Below are 22,658 nucleotides of genomic sequence, written 5' to 3'. Positions count from 1 at the left end.
CACACACACACACACACACACGTTAAGTTATTCGCAGTGGGTTCTGCAATAGTGGTTCCGCTTCTAGAAGGATTTCTGTGTGCTCTTAATATATATTCTTCAAGACTGTCAGAACATACCAGATCTATAAGCTCACAAAGTGTCACATCACGGCAAGTTGTGACTGTATATCTGCCATTTTCAAACAGCTGGTGCATTCGGTTAAAGTTGTTAATACTGTTAAAGTAACTTTTCTGAGGGACCCCCCCCCCCCCCTCCTGGAGTACGCACACACTCAAGGAGCCCCGGGGGGCCCCGGGCCACACTTTGAGAACCACTGAGTGTAATGGAGAGAAGAGAAGGAAAAAAAAGAAAGAAAATGTGAGAGGCTCTTTTGACAGCTTTATGCAAATGCTCTCCCTGTCTGTCTCGTCATTGCAGAAGCTGTTAATGAGTCACATTGAAAGTGAGAGAGTAGTGTGTGTGTGTGCGTGTGCGTGTGTGTGTGTGTGTCGTTAGCTTAAAACAGTGACAGTTCTGTCTTCAGAGCCATCTGTCTGCCAGTAAGCACGGCCACTAGGTGACTAAATAAGTGAGTACTGGTCCGTTGGGTAAAGGGGAAGAACCTCCAGAACAGAATGTGAATGTGTGTGTGTGTGTGTCTGAATGTATGCACTGTGAATTTGCCTGTATTACTAAGAGGAAATGTTAAATGGAAGAGTGTGTGTGCGTGCGTTGCAATGTGAGCACGGGATCTCCAGTTCCAGATGAATGTTCCCGAGCCTGGAATCCCCCTATCAGTCCGCACGCACACGCACGCACGCACGCACACACACACACTCAAACACACTCTCCAAATGAGAACAAACAAGGAAGGAAGTGTGTGTAAGTTACTGCGTGTGTACGTGCCTACATGTTTGAATGTACATACTACATGCGTGCATGTTGGGGGGGGTATTCAGTATCTCGTAGCCACTATAGGCCCTAAGGTGAATTCCCAGGCAAAACAGCCTTGACTGGCTAGAGAATGAGAAAAGGTTTCCTCCTCATCAGAAAAGATTTGAGAGAGAACACACACACACACACACACACACACACACACACACACACACACACACACAAGTTGTGAGCTTGTAGATCTGCTATTTTCAGTATGCAACCAAATGTAATTGTAGTTTCTAGTAGTTTAGTAGTCTAGTTTTTGGTTGCAAACTGAAAATAGCAGATCTACCAAGCTCACAGCGCGTCGCGTATTTTCAGTATGCAACCAAGTGTAAAATGACTTATACACTGGATGTTTGTCCACTAGTCCCTTCCTAACATTTTAGTCTAGTTTTTATTTGTTGACGAATTTAGTCTTCATATAGTTTCTATTTAGTCTTAACCCATTCTGGGCGGGAATCCATTTTGGTGTTAGCACTATGTTATGCTTTAGCTATTGAAAAATAGCAGATCTACAAGCTCATAGCGCGTCACCGAGTGGCGCGCTACGAGCTTGTAGGTCTGCTATTTTTGAAAAATCGACTGACATAGAAGACATTTTTGTCTCCACCAGGCCGAAGGCATGTGGGGAGAGTATGTTTTGCACTCCGTCCGTCCGTGTGTCCGTCCGTGTGTGTGTGTGTGTGTGTGTGTGTCCGTCCGTTAGTAGCTAATCTCGGCCACCGTTAACCCGGTCGATGCCAAATTTTGCACACACACTCCCTGGATGCCAACGATGAACCTCTGCCCCAAACTTTCCAGAACGGCCTGTTATAGCGCCACCAGGAGGCCGCTTTGTGCAAAACAACTTTTTGCACAGTACACCTACAGATTTTGTCCAAACATCACGCAAATTGGTACACAGTCTCTCTACAGCCATTCAACGAAACGAGTCTTTCAGATTTCTCAGACTCCATCCTGATTGGTTAAGATTGGCTTCCAAAGTTCACAGGAGTGCTCAGTTTCAAACAAAATGCTGCAAATCATGAACACATCGCGTGATTTCCTTGAAATTGTGCACCCACATTCCCACTAGGCCGAGGACAAAATGCCACATGAACAATTTCAACTCAGCCTCAAGGTGGCGCTATAACTGGCCGAAAAGTGTTTTTACCTCTAACTGCACGAATCTGTGGATCACTTTGTATGCCAACTCCCTAGAGGCCAAGGAAAAACCTTTGTCTGGAATTTTTCACATCTGCTCTTTATAGCGCCACCAGGAGGCCCACATATGTAAAACACATTTTCTATTATTACTCCTTCAGACTTTATCCAAATTTCACGCGAATCGGTACACATGATCTCCATAGTCATGTGATCAACACAGGTTTGTTTGATTTCTCATATTCCATCCTGATTGGCCACGATTGGCTCCTACAGTTTTCAGGAGTAGCAAATGGCCACAACTCGGCAGCGTCCGATTGCGATGAAACTGTGCACGCATATTCCCACTAGGCTGAGGAAGAATCCTGGTGGAGACCTGTGCCGATTGGCACTTTATCTAGTTAGAATCTGATCTCAGGTCAGAATGGAAAACTGTCAGGAGGTAGAAGACATTTTTAGAATCAGATCTCAGGTCAGTCGACGAAACTTTCACTCATAGTAGTAGTCGACAAAAATCAACACTGCTACATTGCGTACCCCAGCGCGTCGCCACGTGTACATTGGTCAGCTGAAATGTCACTTCCTCCTAGTTACCCAGTACATCATTCACAAATATCTACAATAGGAAGTGAAAAAGGATGTTCAATTGAAATGGTGACAAAAGGGATACAAAAAAAATCGCAGATTTCAACCAAAGTTCACCATTAACAGTTACAAATGTCAAAGTTGGTATAGGAGCTTAAGCGAGGGCTTTTTATTAGGGGACCCTTCAAAGATCGTTCCAGCCAAGATCAGCTTAAATTCCAGTAATGCAATTACGTGAGGATTCCGCTGAAACTAAAAGTATTGCGTGCATGCTCGATATATTGGTCTGTGCTTGAATCTTATTTTATGCTAGGTTTTATACTTTTCCGTTATTAGTCCATATCAGTGGTTTTCAACCAGTGGTCCGGGGACCAACAGTGGTCCTCGAGGAGGTTCCAGGTGGTCCCCAGCTAAATGGAGTTGGTAACCAAATGGAACCTTATAGATCTTTAACTAGAGTTTAAAAATAAACCAAATGGACCCTTATGAACTTTCATTTTTACACTCTCAAGAGTGTTAAGTATTGTTAACCCATTTTGGGCGGGAACCCCTTTTGGTGTTAGCATTATGTTATGCTTTAGCTATTGAAAAATAGCAGATCTACAAGCTCATAGCGCGGCACCGAGTGGCACGCTACGAGCTTGTAGGTCTGCTATTTCTTTTTAAATTAAATATATATATTTTTTTAATCCAAGAGGAACGAATGTCAATGATGTACAATCTTCCGTCAGTAAAGACAGTAAGCACATCCCTAGTATGATAGATTACCATTTGGGAAACACTTGCTATGCATCCCATTGATTGATTGATTGATTGATTGAAGTATTTATTGACAATTTGCAGAATTACAGTACATTTCAAGCACAACTCAATACAAAAAACTGTCAACTGTGAGTTGACGTTGACGACCCAATAAAGCAATAATTGTCTTTATTCAGACCGCAGCCATCTTGCCAGCAAGGTGCTACCTAGGTGATACTTCCCATAGAGAGCCCATTCATCCAAACAGGGAAGTCATCTCTAATCTCTAATTATATGAAACGACGTCAAAATCACCAACATTGCAGCTGTAGGGAAAGCTTGAATTAGCCTCTATCTGCAAAGTGTTTGTTTCATGACATTTTATGAGCTACTTCCTGTCAAGAAATTGTGTGATGTTTCATGACATTTTATGAGCTACTTCCTGTCAAGAAATTGTGTGATTGTGTTGGAGTTTGGAAGCGCTCATTGACTATCACTCAACGGCCCATGCGTACCACCTGTTTTGAATTGCAGCAGGAGGTTGCTTTACTGATAATGAGCGCTTCCATACTCTGATACTTAAGAAATTCCTTGCAGATGATTATTTTCTGACAGGAAGTAGCTCATAACATGTCTACGGTGGATTTTTATGAAACAAACACATTGAAAGAGGATAACTCAAGCTTTCCCTACAGCTGCAATGTTGGTGAGTTTGACGTTGTTTAATATAATCAGAGAGGACTGTTCTGTTTGGATGAATGGACTGTCTATGGGAAGTAGCACCTAGGTAGCACCTTGCTGGCAAGATGGCTGCATAACCATGACTAGAATGTCAACAAGGACCTCCCCCACCAGCAATAAAAAAAAGAAAACATCTAGTTTTCAGCTGAGGTCTCGTTTATCCTTATATCTTTTTAACCCTGTACTGTTGTCGTACCCGTTATGTTTTGCTTTGTTTTTTTCTTTTCTTAATAAAGTCTGTTCCTAGTGGGTATTTAGAAAAGCGCTATATAAATTTGAGCTATTATTATTATTAGTCACAATGGAAATTCACACCGTCAGTTGGCTCAAACTTTTTTTGCTGACTTTGTTTGATCTTTATTTATCTAGAACATAAAACGTACAAATAAACTATTTTGTTCAAGAAGGGACAGAGGGAAGCAATGCTTATATTGTCCGACCCCCTTCCTACCTTTACATATATTGTATGTATTGTATGTTATAATACAAAAATGAAGTTATTAATTTAATAATGATAATAATAATAATATCAATAATAATAAAACCATTATATTGCATACAGTAATTGCAAATCCATCATAATTAAAGTAATAACAAGACCTTCTCTATAGTAAAGAATAAAAAGATCACAGAGTAAAACAAATCCTAGTCAATCAACTGTTCATAATTTTGTGACTGCTTATAGCAGTGCTTGAACTGTTTAATATTTTTGCACACTTTATTTTTTTAATTTGTGCACTTTAATTTTTAAATTTGTAACACCATATATTGAAATGCACATTTATTTTCACTGTTGAATGAATAATTATTGTCCTTTTAAAATTGTGTTTGTTTCGTAAGTCATAATTACCATCTCTCTCCTTAAAACGTTTTTGAATATTCACAGGTAAACATTTGTTCCTGACGAAAACTAAATGGAAACTAAGCTATGATGACTAAAGCTAAGACTAAATATATTGACAAACTAGACTAGAATGTTAGGAAGGGACTAGTGGACAAGAGATCCAGACAGTATAAGTAAAATAAAAAGTAATTTTACAGCTGGTTGCATGCTGAAAATACATTTTGGTTGACTACATAAAGTGTAGATTTAGTCGACTAAAACTAAACCAACACTAAAACACTCCAGGTGACTAAAATGTGACTAAAGCTAAAGACTAGGACTAAAATCTGCTGTCAAAATCAACACGGTGAAAAAACACTGCAGTTGCCTTGACTGCCTCGTATACTCTCCACGGTTCCATCGGATCTGCATGAACTCACGCCAGCGTCTCCTCAGCCGTGAATTCAATAGTAGAACCAAACCATCAATAGTAACCATGTTTGACGGCTGACTTTTGTCCACATTTGACATGGTGAGTTCCTTCATTTGATCTTCCCTGAGCTCAACGGTCAAAGCTATTTACCACATGAACCCTAGCGTCCCTATTCTGGGGGGATTTTGTTGACAGACAGACAGAATCTGTATAATGCTGGGGGACCCCCCATCTGAAAATATGTAGTTCCAGGGACCGCCCCAGAAGTAAAGATTTGAGTTAAAAACGTTCGCTCTGATTTTTTTAAATATATATTCAAAGATTTGCACCACATTTTCAAGACTTTTCAATAGCTAATGTATAACATAATGCTTTAAGCACCAAAAGGGGTTCCCGTCCTGAATGGGTTAAGCCACTCTCAACCTGGTGTCCCCATTTCTATGTCATTATTAAAAATAAAAAAAATTGTGTGCCATTTTTCCTACATTAAAAAAAAACTTGAACCAAATCTAAGCTTTTGAAAATTGATAATAGATTTTCTTTTCCTGGTTCAATAATCGGTCTTAAAACGTTAAGCGGTTAATCAAAATTGGGATCGGGGGCATCGGACGCAAACCTCTAGCATCATTCCGTATATATATATATATATATTAACCGATGCTCTCATCTCTCCCCCGCTTCAAGCTCATCCAAAAGGACTCCCCCTTTCAGTCGCTCTCATTCTCTCCCGTCCTTTTCTCCTGTTTTATCTGGTCATCAGAGCCTAGTGCTCGACAGTCAGGACCTCAAAAGGCCCCGACAGTGGGAAGGGGAGCGATGCCTGTCCTTCTACCCTTGTCCATATACCGTCTCTGTCTGCCCCGACGGGCCGCCGAGGGACTTCCTGAGACTGGCCACGGGAGGCCCCCGGGGGGCTCTCGCTTTACACACTGAGGCCCCTATCATTGAGCCGGGCCCCTGGCCAGACTGCCAAGCGGCTGCCCTTTAACTGCCCACTACATCACATTAGCGGCTTTTTCATCTCTGTCTCTGGAGAACGGGGTGGGTGGTGTGTGTGACAAGCATACGCTTGGCACGTATACAGATGGCCACCTGTAAAGCATGCATATATACTGCTCAAATACACAAACACACGGTCCTCCCATCTGATGAACTTCGGACCCCAAAACCATAATATTAAGAGTATAGACTTCAAAAGGACAATTTCACTCTTTTTGTTCAAATGGAGGGGCCATGAATCAAAAATCAATTGAATATAAAAAGGTATACTGTCTGTTAGGAAGGAGAGAATGGGAGCAAGTGAGCAGGTGAAAAAACCCTGGAGCTAGCTAGCCTTTTGCTCCTGTATTGTATTTGGAGGTGACGGGTACATCGATATAAAATGGTTCTCTGCAGTGCAGTGAACTAAGTGCTACAGTAACAGTGTTGATTTTGACGGCAAATTTTGAATTTAGTTTGAGTCATAGGGCTGTATTTTGCGTGTCTTAAGTACCAGGTCTTATTACCTAAACTAAAGACCTGGAGGCGTGGTCAATGCCATTTGGCTATTCTGAGTGGCCAAAGAGCATTGATCACGCCTCCAGGTCTTTAGTTTACTCAAGTTAGGTAATAAGACATGGTACTTAAGACACGCAAAATACAGCCCATAGTCTCTTGAATAGTTTGAATTTAAGTCACATTTTAGTCACATGGAATGTTAGTGTAGTTTTAGTCGACTAAATATCTCGTTTTAGTAGACTAAATATCTCGTTTTAGTCGATTAAATATAAGATTTTAGTCGACTTAATCTACAGTTGATCTAGTCGACAGAAATGTAAGTTTGTAGATCTGCTATTTAAGTGTAAAATCTGTCATTACGACACCAAAATACAACGTGAGGATCGGCTATTTTTTTTTTATATTTAAGTAACCAAGTGTAAAATGACTTATACTGGTTCTCTTGCCCACTAATCCCTATCTAATATTTTAGTTTAGTTTTTATTTGTTGACAAAATTGTCAACATATTTAGTGTTAGTTTTAGTCATCATAGCTTAGTTTCCATTTAGTTTCTCAGTGAATAAAAGGTAGCCGGACATTTTTTGTCATAGTATTAGTCGACGAAATCAACACTGCTATACAGCATAGAGCTGCAGAATCAAATCAAATGGAATAAAATAAAACTAGAAAAGGTGCCCTTCTGGGCACAGGTCTCCACCAGGATAGGAATGTAGGACATTGCAGCTTGCCTTCATCTGGTGGTTGGATAAAAGGGCAACAAAAGTAAATCAGGATGGAGTCTGAGAAATCTGAAAGACGGGTTTCGTTGAATGGCTCTAGAGAGACTGGTGGAGACAATAAGTTGATCTTTGATCAAGATGAGATGGTGAAATTTGAGTTCCATCGTGCAGATATATCGCAGAATTTGTGTGTCATTAAAATGAGCTATTCAGTGAAGGCTTTGCTCTACATTTGCTTTAGGTTGCCTGAACTTTTTTTTTTTTACCCATCAGCAGTAGTACTAGATTCCCACAAAAGGGCATCTGGATACTATGTTTAATATGAAAACCTGCATCTCCCGATCACGACACTGACCTCATCAAACCCTGGATAGCCATACATGGAGAAGACTGGATCAGAGCTGCATATATGGAGCCGGCCAGCAACTCTACATCTGACCTCCATATATGGAGCTGACCTGTTCTGACATTCCATTATGTTGATCCTTCCCAATCCATCCTGCCTCTTCGACGTCTCCCTTTTGAATGACACCTGTCCATTCAAACTCTAGACGGGCCTGCCCCCAAGTTATTAGTGTAGTGAAAACTAGAGTTCTCAACAGGCCCGGCCCTACCTGGGCCCCTCATCAAACCCTGTACACTCAACTGCCACCGCTGCAACCCTTGGATCTCCATATATGGAGCTGACCTGTTCTGACAGTGCATATGTTGATCTGACCAACCATTCCAAAGCGCCAGCGCTCACCCAGGGGGATGCGTGCACTCAGGGCGTCTTACTGGTAGCATGTATTAATCTAGCAAACAAGCATACAGATGTCTGGTTTAGTGCCAAAAAAGAAGAAACAAGAATTGATTAAATCAATTAATTACCTGCTGCATTGTTATTATCTGCGGGGGTCCGGGGTTTGGCTATAACCAACATTCTCTAAAAGGTGGAACTATTGTGTTCCGAGTCGTTCGTTTCCGCCCGGACATATTTGCGGTGCGCACATACGTCAGCCAATGAGAAAAGCAGCTGGACTAGACCACTGACTAGAGGACTAGCTTGTGGATGATAGACTCGGCTTGCCATTGCATAGCAGCTGGTCAAAAGTCCACTTCCCTCCCTGAATAGAACATGGAGAAACGGACACAGCCGCAGTGGCCACAACACAGCAGATGGAAGACTTGTGGTTAACCCATTTAGGACCGAGACCAGATTCTACAAATGTCTTCTACATTTTTTTTTTTAGTTTTCTGAAAGAGCTGTGTTTCTATATCAGTGGTTCTCAAACTATTTTATGTCAAGGAACCCCAGAATTATATGACTCTTTTTGATACAGAGACAGTCATGTCTCTTTTTTTTTTAATCCAAAATGAGTTAATAGCACAGGCAGACTCTTCACATACTAGCATGTCATGAAATAAATGTCTTTAATAAATGTTTTTTCAGGGACCTCCCAGACGCAAAGATTTAGAATTAAAATAAAAAGTTCACTGCGAAAGCTAATATTCAATGATGTGCGCCACATTGTCACAATGATTCAAAAATAGCAGACCTACATGAAGCACTCGGTGCCGCACTACGAGCTAGTAGATGCGTTATCTTTCAACAGCTAAAGTATAAAATAACGGTTCAAAAAGTGCTTAAAAAGGAAAGATGCGTTGCCGTCCTAAAATGGGTTCATGCGTAGAGCATTTTGTGATAGGTGAAAAGGTCAAAATTTGAATTAATAGCCATCACCATGAAACTTGCCCAGTTGATTAGGCCTACACGAGGACAATGATTTCTTGTATTAAACATTTTAGGCATTATGTAGGAAAATATGCAAAAAAAAAGGAAAATCTGAAAAAGCTAGGGTTATCATATATTAAATTGTCAATATAGGTATGGTTTTGCCCAATCAATTCATAATTGACGTTCCAATTTTGGAAGTCGGTTGCCAACTGGTGGAAAGTGAACAGAAAAGAAGAAAAGAAAAGAACAGAATACAGTATATATATATATATATATATTATATAGGGTGCTGTACCACAGAGGTGAGGGCCATCTGGAAGCTGTAGATGCGCGCCAGGCCAAAGTCAGCCAGTTTGATCTGGCCGTTGCTGGTCACCAGGATGTTCTGGGGCTTCAGGTCGCGGTGGACCACTCGGTGGGAATGCAGGAAGTCCAGGCCCTGGAGTAGCTGGTACATCATATCCTGTTATAGGGGGACAAAACACAACAAATTAACACAATCTGAGCTGAAACGAAAAGAACATATCTCGTGAATGTAGCTATTGTGCCCCCACTGTGCCAAAACAAGATTTGATTAATTGGCATTAATCGACCAAGTACCATTCCAATTCTCAAGTTCACATTTGGCCAAGTACAGACCAAATACCCGGATGTTAACTTGATCGGCCCACTTTAGCAAGTCCACTTGTCGACTTTTCACTGGAAATTGCCCAGAATGCAACAGGACCGGCACCAGAAAAAAACAGAAGCAACATGGCTGCCACAGACGTGAGGAATTGTCCTAATTATATTTTCGTTGTACCACAGTGAATGCAGTTTGAAGATTTATTTTAGGCTTGAATGTTATTAACCCATTTTGGGCGGAAACCCCTTTTGGTGTTAGCATTATGTTATGCTTTAGCTATTGAAAAATAGCAGATCTACAACTTATGTCTGCTATTTTTTTTAAATCGAAGAACGACTGACATAGAAACATAGCTTTTTCAGAAAACTGTCAGGATGTAGAAGACATTTTTAGAATCTGATGTCAGGTCAAAATAACTTTCGGTCGTCTGAGTAGCCGGCTAGCCGCTATTAACCCGGCCGCATGCCATGGGTCTTTGTAGTCATGCAGTGGTTTCAATGCGATACAAGTTGTGGGTATAGTTATTGGACATCTCAGCTAATTTGGGGGAGGTAAAACTGCCTTTGAATAATGTTTGATTTGTGCTCATATGAGTGGTATTACTATTAAGTAAGGTTATTTTACTTTTATTGAAGGTATACCCAAGGAGAATTCATTCGGATAAATATGGATGTGTTTATTCATCTGTATCAAGCTTGATTGATGTCTTAATGCCATTGTGTGTTCCTCTACTTTTCTTTTCTTTTCTTCCCCCATCAATATATTAATTTTTACCAAACACTGTTTGCCTCTAGCCGACCTCTCAGCCATGGGATATAAAGGCAGCTGGTAATTAATTGATGTAATCAATTCTTGTTTTTGACTTTTCCCATTTGTTTAGACTATATTCCCGACGCGGACAATGAGGCAGAGAAAAGGAAAAGGCATAACAAAGAACTTCGGGACATATTCGAAGAACCCGAGTCAGCTCCGGGAAGGACTATGCAGCCTTTTTGTATGAGCTAGGTGAGCCACTGGGGTGCCCTGGAATCATTTGTCAAACGTTTTAAATTCACAGCAACCTGTAGGAATCTGATAACACAATCTGGATGTGTGGGGGATTAATTTTATATATATATATATATATATATATATATATATGCCTGATGACCTCCTCCTGCATTCTTTTCTCTCGTCAAACCAAGCCACAACAGGCCTGGATCTCTCTGGGACTCTAGTTTAGTGGAGCCAAGCCACAACAGGCCTGGATCTCTCTGGGACTCTAGTGGAGCAAAAGACTATAGCAAATGGCTGAAGCACTGCTATATGTATGGAGGGAATCAGCTAGGGGAGGCCTGTGTCTCTTTAAGGCACACTGGGGCAGATGTTTGATAACTGATGAGGTTGGGGGGGGGGGGGGGGGGGGACAGAGGGAGGGAGAAAATTTGAGGGGGAGAGAGAGAGCATGAGAGACAAAGGGAGAGAGCATTAGAGACAGAAAGGGAGAGAGAGTATGAGACAGAAAGGGAGAGAGAGAGCATGAGAGACAGAAAGGGAGAGAGAGCATGAAACAGAAAGGGAGAGAGAGCATGAGGCAGAAAGGGAGAGAGAGAGCATGAGACAGAAAGGGAGAGAGAGCATGAGAGACAGAAAGGGAGAGAGAGAGCATGAGAGACAAAGGGAGAGAGAGAGCATGAGAGACAGAAAGGGAGAGAGCATGAGAGACAGAAAGGGAGAGAGAGAGCATGAGAGACAGAAAGGGAGAGAGCATGAGACAAAGGGAGAGAGCATGAGAGACAGAAAGGGAGAGAGAGAGCATGAGAGACAGAAAGGGAGAGAGAGCATGAGACAAAGGGAGAGAGAGCATGAGACAGAAACGGAGAGAGAGCATGAGAGACAGAAAGGGAGGCCTCATTCTAGAAGCATGAACCTCTGTTTCTTAGCAGCTGTCCAGCTATAGCTAATTGGACATCCCATTATTTTTATGCCCCAGTGGTGACCTCAGAGACAACCTTGGACACTGTAGCCATGACCCCTTTGCAGCTAGCTGCCGAGAGCAGCTTTTATACACAGTTTTGCTGCTGCAAATAATGTCAACTTTTGGTTGTGTTTCAATCAATCGGACTGACTGCCAGCGAAAACGTAGACCACAACTATGATTATTACACTTATTTTTGAGGGGCGCTAGCCCCTCCCATATCCAGATTTTGGTGTGTGTGTGTGTGTGTGCACACACAAACATTATATTCCCATTGACAATGAATGGAGAATTTTACGTACATAGTTTCTGAGCAAATAGACATAGTGTCTATTATACGCCATAATGATGTACGTACGATGATGATTGATGAATGCCATTGACAATGAATGGAGAATTTACGTCATGTGTCTGAGCAAATCGGCTGTCGGTACGTCTGTCAGTCGGGGCGGCAGTGGCTCAGGGGTAAAGTGCCTGGATGGTAACCGTAAGGTTGCCAGTTCGAACCCGGGCTCCCCCAGAGTTACTGTCGAAGTGTCCTTGAGCAAGACACTGAACCCCTAATTGCTCCCGATGTGCTAGTTGGTGCCTTGCATGGTTTCCGCTGCCATCGGTGTATGAATGTGTGTGTGAATGGGTGAATGTAATGCACAATCTCTGTAAAGCGCCTTGGATAAAGGCGCTATATAAATGCACCATTTACCATTTAGTAGATGTCGGTGCAAACCGTTGGCCAATAAGGGACCGCTATTATTGGTGACATAACTACGGCATGTTTTAAGGTCGGTATAAGGTCAATAATGGGTTTAAAGGATTTAGAACAGCAGTTGTGGTAGACATTACTTAGCTTAGACATTAGTAGCTATAGCTCTCTGCTGTCTGGGTACCGGCCTCTTCCACGTGGGACCAGAGACAAGGTGGTTAGTGATTTGGACAGTACAGTACAATTTGCTCATTGTCGTCAATTCAGAATTATACAACCTCCCTCATGTAAGCCGTTATGTACGATGATAGGAGCGCAACTGATTTCACACGTGTGTGATTTTTATTTGATATATTGAACGGGTTTCAAGTAGGGATATCCCGATACCACAATTTCTGTGTTAGCCGATACCGAATATCGATACCGAATACAGAGAATAATATTTATAATAATACAAAAAGAAAAAAAGATCTCATTTTGAAGTCCACCGACTGAGAATAGTGTTTATAGCAGGCTCCTCACTCAAATGTGCACTTGCAGTTTGGGCAACTCCAAAGCAAACTCCACATGCCCCAACATTTTATTTACCTGCCATAGTGTCAAACTGTCAACTGTCAACCGCTTACCCCTGTGTCGGTGGTTAGACAATACCGATAAGGGCCGATCCGATACTTTTCCCGATACAGTATCGGGGACATCTCTAGTTTCAAGTATATGTTGCACAAAGCCAACGGTTACAGCGAGGGGAAGATAACACAGACACAGAGGGGAGTTTGGGTGGGTGGGCTCAAATGATAGCCTTAAAAAGATAATTTCCTCGACTGGAAAACGTAGCAGCCCACCAGGACTCACCAGTGGCAGTGGTTGATACTAGTGGTATAGTTGGGGGCAGAATGGAGAGAGATATGTGGGCAGATTAACCCATTTAGACACACACACACACACACACACACACACACACACACACACACACCCCCCCCCCCCTCTCCGCCAAGACCTCACAACAAGTGACATGGACAGGGGCCCACAGCACTATTCACTGGCCTAGCAGCTGGCGAGGGGTTCAAGGAGCTGAAAACAAGGGGCTGCACACTCAAGCAGAAAACATTAGCAAACGGTGCAGGCTTGGCCGCTGCGCTGGCCATAAAGAGGGGGGGGGGGGCACAGGGTGGAGGTTGCCCCCCATGCAATACAGGGGAAGAGAGGGGTGGGTAAAGGGGTGGTGGTGGTGGTGCATATGTGTGCGCGTGTGCGTTCTGCGTCCTTTCAATGTTCAAATCATGTCAACATGAGTATACATCTGTGTGCATAGCATGAGTATACGTCTGTCTCTCTCTGCATTGTGTATGTGTGTGTGTGTGTGTGTGTGTGTGTGTGTGTACGCTGACCATGGGCAGGCAGGGTGCATAAACAGGCTTTCCTTTCTAAATCTCCATCCAGCCATGACCTAGCTAGTGCGGGCAGACAGACAGACAAGACAGACAAGACAGACAGACACATGGGAGAACGGCATTCAGTTGGTTATTGGGGGGGGGGGGGGGGGGGCTGACACAATAGCATCACCCCCCCCCCATAAGTTCCTCTCTGCTATAAATAGCCATTACATCGTGCTTCCTTTCAGCCGCGTTTCCTACAAAACACCAATTACCTCTCAAGTGTGGCTCTAAGGGACAAACACACAAACAATCTTGGCCCCTTCTTGGCCCTCAACACCGTCTCCTCTGTTGGTATCGGTTACCCGCAGCTGACTGACAAATAATGGATATTTGAGCGACGAACACAATGATCACTTTTAACCCATTTAGACCCAAGACCAGCTTCTACAAAATAATGTCTACTCTACAATCATGACAGTTTTCTGAAAGACCTATACGTTTCTATTTCAGTGGTTCTCAAACTATTTCATGTCAAGGACTGTAAATTGGCCGCAGACCCCAATCTCAAAATGTATTGTTCCAGGGACCCCCCCCCTGAAGCAAAGATTTGAGTTAACTTAAAAACATTCGCTCTGAAAGAATATATATTCAAAGATCTGCACCACATTTTAATATATTCTTCAAAGATAGCAGATCTACGAGCTCGTAGTGCGGCACGGAGTGCCGCACTACAAGCTCGTAGATCTGCTATTTTTGGCTAATAGTATAACATAATGCTTAAACAGCAAAAGGGGTTCCCGTCCACAAAAGTCCAAATGGCTGACCTATATAACAAGAAGGGGACGCCGATATCTATGGGACTCTTGCAGGCGTTGTGAGGGACCCCATAACGCTGATGCAAACTTCGATAACGGCGCCGCAAGAAGTGTTGCTCAACACCCAACTGCCTTTTTTGCAGCACTTCCACACCAGAAGCCTCGCAAAAACAGCTTGGCCGCTTGGAGCAGGGTTGATTTTTGTCAGCCAAGTTTTAGTTTTAGCTTTTGACATAGTCTCTTGAATAGTTTATTTAGTTTTAGTCACATTTTAGTCACCTGGAATGTTTTAGTGTTAGTCTAGTTTTAGTCGACGAAATCTACAGTTGATTCAGTTGACTAAATGTCAGTCGACTCGTAATGGGACGATTTTGCACTTGCTGAAAATAGCAGATCTACAAGCTCACAACGCGTCGCAGCGCAACACGTTTGTACATCTGCTATTTTCAGCATGCAACCAAGTGTAAAATGACTTGTACTGGATCTCTTTTCCAACAGTCACTTCCTAATATTTTAGTCTAGTTTTTATTTGTTGACGAAATTGTCAATATATTTAGTCTTAGTTTTAGTCACCATAGCTTAGTTTTCATTTAGTTTCCATTTAGTTTGTCAGTGATAAAACTTAGTGCAACACTTTTCGTCATAGCATTAGTCGACGAAATAAACACTGGCTGGGTGGAAACATTCTGCCCTCCCCAACCACCGCAAAAAAAAAAAGGCGAAGCAGGAAAGACGTAGTCGTCAGGCCCACTGCAAAGAACCGCAATCAAAACATGGCTTTCCGAGCGCGCCTCCTTTTCTAATGCTAATGCCGTTTGGAGGCGGCCATATTGTTTATTGTAGCCGAGCACAATGTGGGACATCTGCCGGGTTAGCGTTAAGTGTAATTCCCTCCCCATGCTTCATTAACCTCCCCCCTTTTTATAGGCCCGGAGACTCCAGTTCTTGGAGGCTTGGAGGGTGGCAGCAAAGGGAGGTGATTGGAGAAGGGGAGGGGATACCAAAGCGCATGGTCTGGCCAAGGAGCACTGAGGCTGGGGGGGGCAGTCTGGCCACTTTAAGGGGAGGGGGGGACCAATGAGCTGGTCTGGCCAAGGAGGGGGGGGGGGGGGGACCAATGCGCTGCTCTGGCCAAGGAGGCTGGGGGGGGGGGGACCAATGCGCTGGTCAGGCCAAGGAGGCTGGGGGGGGGGGGGGCTTGGCCGCTTGATGTCATTCCAGCTCATTTGATTCCTGGAGGAGGGCCTCTATCATCAATGACCATGTGGTGGGTCTGGAGTCTGAGAGTAAGGACAAGCAGGTGATGGAGGGGGTTTGAGTGGGACAGGCAATGCCCAGAATGGGGTGCCTGGTGCTGAGTTAAGGGACTGCTTCTGGAGAGAGAGAGAGAGAGAGAGAGAGAGAGAGAGAGAGAGAGAGAGAGAGAGAGAGAGAGAGAGACAGAGAGAGCTACATCTGGCAGAGGGGTTTGGCTGGCGATGAAATGTTTTGGACCGGTCGGTCGGTCGGTCTGGGGCTAAAACCAGCCTTTCATAGGACAACACATGGGGGGGAAGGTTTTTCTTTATTGGCTGGGCAGGATTGTGCTAAATTTGGAAAGGCTGTTTTTCTTTTTTTTTTAATGTTGGGGTGGTCTGGGGTTGTCAGGCCCCTCAGGGGCCTAAAGGCTAGAGGGCTGGATAGGGGGGGGTCCACAATCTGGTGTCATCTGGTCTTGGGGGGGGGGGGGGAGGGCTGAGTAAATGAAGTTGTCGGAGGGGGTGGGCTGAGATGGGGTTATGAGGGGGCACTCTGCTGGGGGATACTGTGCAGTCTCCACTGTCCTGGAAATAAAGAGGGATGGTGTCTGTGTGTCGTCTGTGTCATCTCGTCTCCCCCCTCCCCTCCCTAATCTTCTTGTCCCCACATGGCTCTCTAGCTGTATGGGCCATAGAGAGTCTTACCCGAAAGCAACAAGTGGTTGACCCTCCTGGGATCTGGTGTTGGAAGAGATGCGAACACCATTGACAAACCATGACATGAAGATTATTATATTCATTACATTTACATGTCTTGCTCCATATAGAAATTAGTTGGATGTGACCGAAATAAATTAGTCTGAAAGGGCACATTCTTAGCTTTCCAATTATGCGTTCCAATTATTAAAGCAGAAATAACATGCATTTTAAAACAGTTTTTAATATTTAATATCATATTGTCTATGTCCCTCAAACATATGGTTTGAGCCTCAATCACCACTCTGATACAACCAGTCCTCGTCATTTCTTTCTGGACTTTGAAGCAGTTTGAGCTGCAGTACCACAATGTCCTGAGGTGGTGGGGGCGCTGATATGCAAATTATTTAATATTTGAGTCATTATAATACTGATGATGCTAGATAAACCCAGGCTTCTTTCCATCCCATGCCAGCTTGGAAAATCAACAATGGCGAACATTGTAAACAAGGTGGAAATGCAAATTTGGAACTGAAGACTGAATAGGAGGAGGACTTATACAAAGAAGATACCGATGAACATCACACGTATGGCCAAATCAGTTGAGCTGTTCCTGAGAGCAGTTTCCATTAAAGCCCCTATATGATGAGAAAGCCTGATTCTTCAAAATTGCATATTTGTGGGGATAGAAAACAGGGGAGCCAAAAAAAAAAGTAGAATTTTACTTTAATGTTGAATGTTCTTTAAGTAACATTGAGTAATTCTCAATCAATTTCACCTTGTAGGGCTATATAGCTCATAAAAACAACCAGTGGGCCAAATGATAACATAATGAATCAAATGGAAGTGTTTTTTTTTAGTAAAGATGATTGCTGTAAAATGATCATAATGTCATTCAAGATCTCTCCATTAACAGACACCACAGCATAGAAACCAGAGAGAGCCACATGCTGTATCAATCTCAATAGAATCCTAAACCCTGGGAAAGCCTGGGGTAGCATCAATGCTAGACTGGTCTATGCTTGTACACAGTATCTCTCCACTGTTAAAGCCCAACACAAGACTTTCACACATACACTCAACCCCGGGGTTCGAAACAACAGGACACTTCAATAACTTCTCTGTTTTCACTTTGACACTTTAAACTCAAGCCCCCCCCCCCCTCCCTCCGCCTAGCCTTCAAAAATAGAGATGCTTCTTCAACGTTTTACACGATACGTCCACGGACCCTGGGGCACAACCAGATGATTAGCTATGGAAAGGAGGTGTGCGTGGGAAAGACAGAAAAAATAAAAAATAAAGGGTGAGTGATAGAATAGAGAGGGTGGCTGGCGGCACGTCCGTTTCCGATAGTTTTGGGCAACATGTAAGTGGACACTGCAGGGGTGGATTTGTTCAATGCATTAAAGAAAGTTGATAGTGGTGATAAATCTGTGCTGCGTTCGAATGCGTGTTACACCCTGAGGTATACATTCTTAGAGGCCAGCTGAGAAAGGAATGATTGATATAAGGTGAGACGCTTCCTGGTAAAGAATGCTCTCCAACAATTACTGGCATATAGGCAATAATTATCCGCAAATTATTTTTCCATTTTAAATCTTCCATATGTTTCAATTAATCACATATGCACGCACGCACACTGACATAACATTCTTGCCAATTACTCCTGTGGGGTCCTTGCTTGCCCTTGGTCTAGCGACACACACACACACACACACACACACACACACACACACACACACACACACACACACACACACACACACACACACACACACACACACACACACACACACACACACACACACACACACACACACACACACACACACACACACACACACACACACACACATCTGCGATCCACTTTACAGTAAAAGCTGGGAGAAGGAGAGGGCAGAGTGAAAATAGAGAAGGCATGGAGCCTCTAATTTGGAGCCCATCTGCCACATGTGCTGCTCCTTCAAAACGCCCCAGCACCTCTTGATGTTTGGACGTCCGCGTCTCTGCCTGCATGGCCCCTGAGCCAAGACCACGCCCCTTCTGGAACTGCATTCTTACAAACAAAATGGTTCTGGTTCTATAGCTTGCCTCCATGGTTCTGGTTCTATAGAGCGTTGCAGTCCCGCCCCCTTTCATGACGACGCTATAGGACCAGAAGTTAATTCCTCATTCAAGTATTTATTTAAAAGACGATTACGCCACGGAAAAAGCCAACTCGAGTTTTGACAAATCATGACAACATTTTGGGCCGAACAAATAATACAAAGAAGAAAAACAACAAAAAAAGTGTTGTAACCTCTAACCTGCCGTTTGTTGTCATGATTTGTCACAACTCGAGTTGACTTTGTACGAGGCTTAAAAGGTCTTTAAATAAATACTTTTTTAAATGTCTAGGAGGACCCCTACCCCTACCAGTCCCTGGTATGGGGCGGGACTGCGACGCTCTATAGCTTGCCTCCCTCCAGTGTTGATTTCTTCGACCGATGCTATGACGAACAATGTTCGTCGACGACCTTTTTTTCACTGACAAAAACTAAATGGAAACTAAAAACTAAGCTATGATGACTAAAACTAAGGCCCAAACCACACCGCTGCAACAAAACAAACCACACCAATGAAACTTGCAACATGCCATTGGGAATAATGGTTGCAAGTAGTCGCAAGGAGTTACATGGCAACCCTCTGGTGTGGTTAGGGCTTAAGACTAAATATGTTGACTATTTCGTCAACAGATAAAAACTAGACTAAAATGTTAGGAAGGGACTAGTGGACAAGAGATCCAGTATAAGTAAAATACATACAAGTCATTTAACACACTGTTGCATGCTGAAAATAGCTGATCTACAAGCTCATAACCCATAGCGTTGCGACGCATTGTCAGCAGTGTAAAGTAAGAGTAAAAAGTGTAAAATCAGTCATTATGGCGGTGTCAAGGCCCGCCAAAATACATTTTAGTCGAGTAAATCAACTCTAAATTTAGTCGAATAAAATCTTATATTTAGTCGACCAAAACACTGATTCTTACGAACAAAAGGGTTCTGCTACTAGTTCTATAGCTTGGCTCACAATGTTCACATACAGTATGGCTCATAAAAGGGTTCCATTATGGAACTCCTGTATATGGGTCTTCATAGATAGTCAATATTGTTACGTACGCCAATGCATCCTTGATTAAGTCATTTTAAAGACCATATGCAAGCATTTTTTTTACTTCTTTGTACAGTACTTTCACAAGAATGTATACAACTGCTACAACATGCAAACTTATCCTGCTGGGGTACACACGCAGATCCGACATGCGGGAACAACCGGACGTTCGGTCGAACGTGTGCTGCTCTTGTGCTTGCGGTTAGTGTTTGAGGTAGGTTGTCGGTCTAATGACACTCGGACAAATAGTATGTTGGAACTAAATGGGGACTGTTGCATGGAAAAGTGTGACCCCTAGATTAATCTGTGTCCCCTCCCAACATGCATTTCACTTGTGACGCGTGTTCGGTGGGATGATGGCGGGGAGTTGTTTTAGACAAAAATGAAGTAAATTAAGATGGCGGCAGGCATTTTTGGGCGCTTGTAAGCATTTCACATTGAAGCGACAGCACAGGGTCGACTGGTGATAGGTGCGTGTAGGCTCGCTGTGTGGAGATGGGCCTCTTGTGTTTTACAGACAGACAAACTTTCCATGAATTATTAGATAGATGGATTACAGGTAGTTCTTCTGACCAAGCAATTGGTCGAAATAGGCTATCCAGCCGTGCTGAAATGAGCATGACAGCACACCTAGCCGTTAATAGAAGATTTGAGAACGGATGAGTCACATTAGAAATATCCTCAGTTGTGCCGATTAGTGATCAGACAGAGTTTTGTCAGAGCAGTAACCTTAACCCATGTCTAACCAATGACTAGTCTAAACTAAGCACCGGTATGCATCCCACTCAAGAGTCAAATTATTGTTAAACATCTGCATTACTTGATTTACAAGATGTTTACACAAATATAGCTTTTTTCCACTTTAACCATCCTTTTAAACTTCATCTGTTGAAAAATAGCAGATCTACATGCTCATAGAGCTTGTAGATCTGCTATTTTTTTTAATTGTGAAAATTTGTGAAGATATTTGAATTTTGAATATATATATTAAATATAATATATATATATATATATATATATATATATATATATATTAACTTAAATCATTGCTTCTGGGGGGTCCCTGGAACAACATATTTTCAGATGGGGGTCGGCGGCCAAATACAGATAATTCTGGGGATCCGTGACATGAAATAAGTTTGAGAACCACCGATATATAAAACATAGGGTTTTCAGAAAACTGTCCCACATTTTGTAGAATCAGTTCTCAGGTCTAAACGGATTAAACATTGCTTTTCATATGTAAATGATCAAGATCAAAGTTTCTTTGGAAGTACATTGACAGGCCTACTGCTGGTTTTCTATCCTATAGCCGGAAGTTGCAATCAGCTGTGGCCTACACGTGACTAGTTCCTGTCCAATTAGATACAGCAGATAGAATCACCAGTATGACAAGTGAGCGCGATGTGTTACTGCACAGCAAAGACTATGTCAGTGTGGCTCAAACTTTTTCATGTCAAGGACCCCCAGAATTATCTGTATTTGGCCGCAGACCCCCATCTGAAAAAACTGTTGTTCCAGAGACCCCCCCAGAAGCAAAGATTTGAGTTAAAACGTTCGCTGTGAAAGAATATATATTCAAAGATTTGCGCCACATTTTCACGATTCTTTAAATATAGCACTACGAGCTTGTAGATCCGCCATTTTTCAATAGCTAAAGCATAACATAATGCTTAAAACACCAAAAGGGGTTCCTATCCTGAATGGGTTAATTGATTGTAGAACAGCTTCCCTCCCGATAACGAGTTACGTTTTCATTGTTTATACGTTTTAAGATTAAGGTTTCTATCGGACAGAGTGGGATATGTGGCGCGTTTTGACGACGTCATCGGAAAAAAACATCCGTCGCACTGGCATGCAAAGGGTTCTGGGAAATTGAGGCCCAATGCATTCCAATGGCGGCGGTGGCACGCAGCGGAACGTGTTCCTCCTCCGCTCTGTTGTCGTTTTTGATCGCCACTTTGGATTATTTTTCAACACTACGACAAAGGATGAAAGGATCACACCATTTTAAAGCGGATTTTCATGAAAAGGAACCATGACGTCGGCACGGCCGTTCTTCAAAGGTTAGTGAAATCCAGGCTGTGAACGTGGCATTGCGTTTCCGCAGTCAAACTGTTAATTTATCCACCAAATGTGGATAAACACTCACCGTTGTTTACCAAGTAGGATAGAAAACCGGCTACTTGGATTGGAAACAGACGTTCAGGACGATCCACACATTAGCATTTACCTTGATGGTTTCGGGAGGTACCCCCGGGTCCGGAGCCTTCTCCAGATAGGTGGTCAGGTCCTGGTCCACATGCTCGAAGACCAGAGTGAGCTTGGTCTCGCGGTCCGTCCGAGACACGGTACACACATCGAACAACCTGGAGGAACCGGTGAGGAAAACAAGATGATTCAGAGCCACTGTACACACATCGAACAACCTGGAGCCGGAGGAACCGGTGAGGAAAACAACACCATTCAATCACTGTACACACATCGAACAAGCAGGAGCCAGAGGAACCGGTGAGGAAAACAACACCATTCAATCAATGTACACACATCGAACAACCTGGAGACGGAGGAACCGGTGAGGAAAACAACACCATTCAATCACTGTACACACATCGAACAACCTGGAGCCGGAGGAACCGGTGAGGAAAACAACACCATTCAATCACTGTACACACATCGAACAACCAGGAGCTGGAGTAACCGGTGAGGAAAACAACACCATTCAATCACTGTACACACATCGAACAACCAGGAGCTGGAGTAACCGGTGAGGAAAA

General features: G+C 43.0%; 1 protein-coding gene across 1 annotated transcript in view; it reads right to left on the bottom strand.

Moving 5' to 3' along the window:
* cdk6 (cyclin dependent kinase 6) overlaps positions 1-22,658 on the bottom strand; it is a gene marked incomplete at its 5' end in the record, with an annotated part of 58,502 nt that overhangs the window by 29,344 nt on the left and 6,500 nt on the right. Inside the window, 2 exons of the mRNA XM_083764420.1 lie at positions 9,617-9,784; positions 22,115-22,250. Coding sequence (XP_083620546.1) covers positions 9,617-9,784; positions 22,115-22,250 — 304 coding nt within the window. The remainder of the gene's footprint in view (positions 1-9,616; positions 9,785-22,114; positions 22,251-22,658) is intronic.

Source organism: Protomyctophum parallelum (genome assembly GCF_964188405.1).
Source record: "Protomyctophum parallelum genome assembly, chromosome: 1".
In the NCBI taxonomy this organism is placed as follows: domain Eukaryota; kingdom Metazoa; phylum Chordata; class Actinopteri; order Myctophiformes; family Myctophidae; genus Protomyctophum; species Protomyctophum parallelum.
This window is presented reverse-complemented; position numbering and strand designations above follow the sequence as displayed.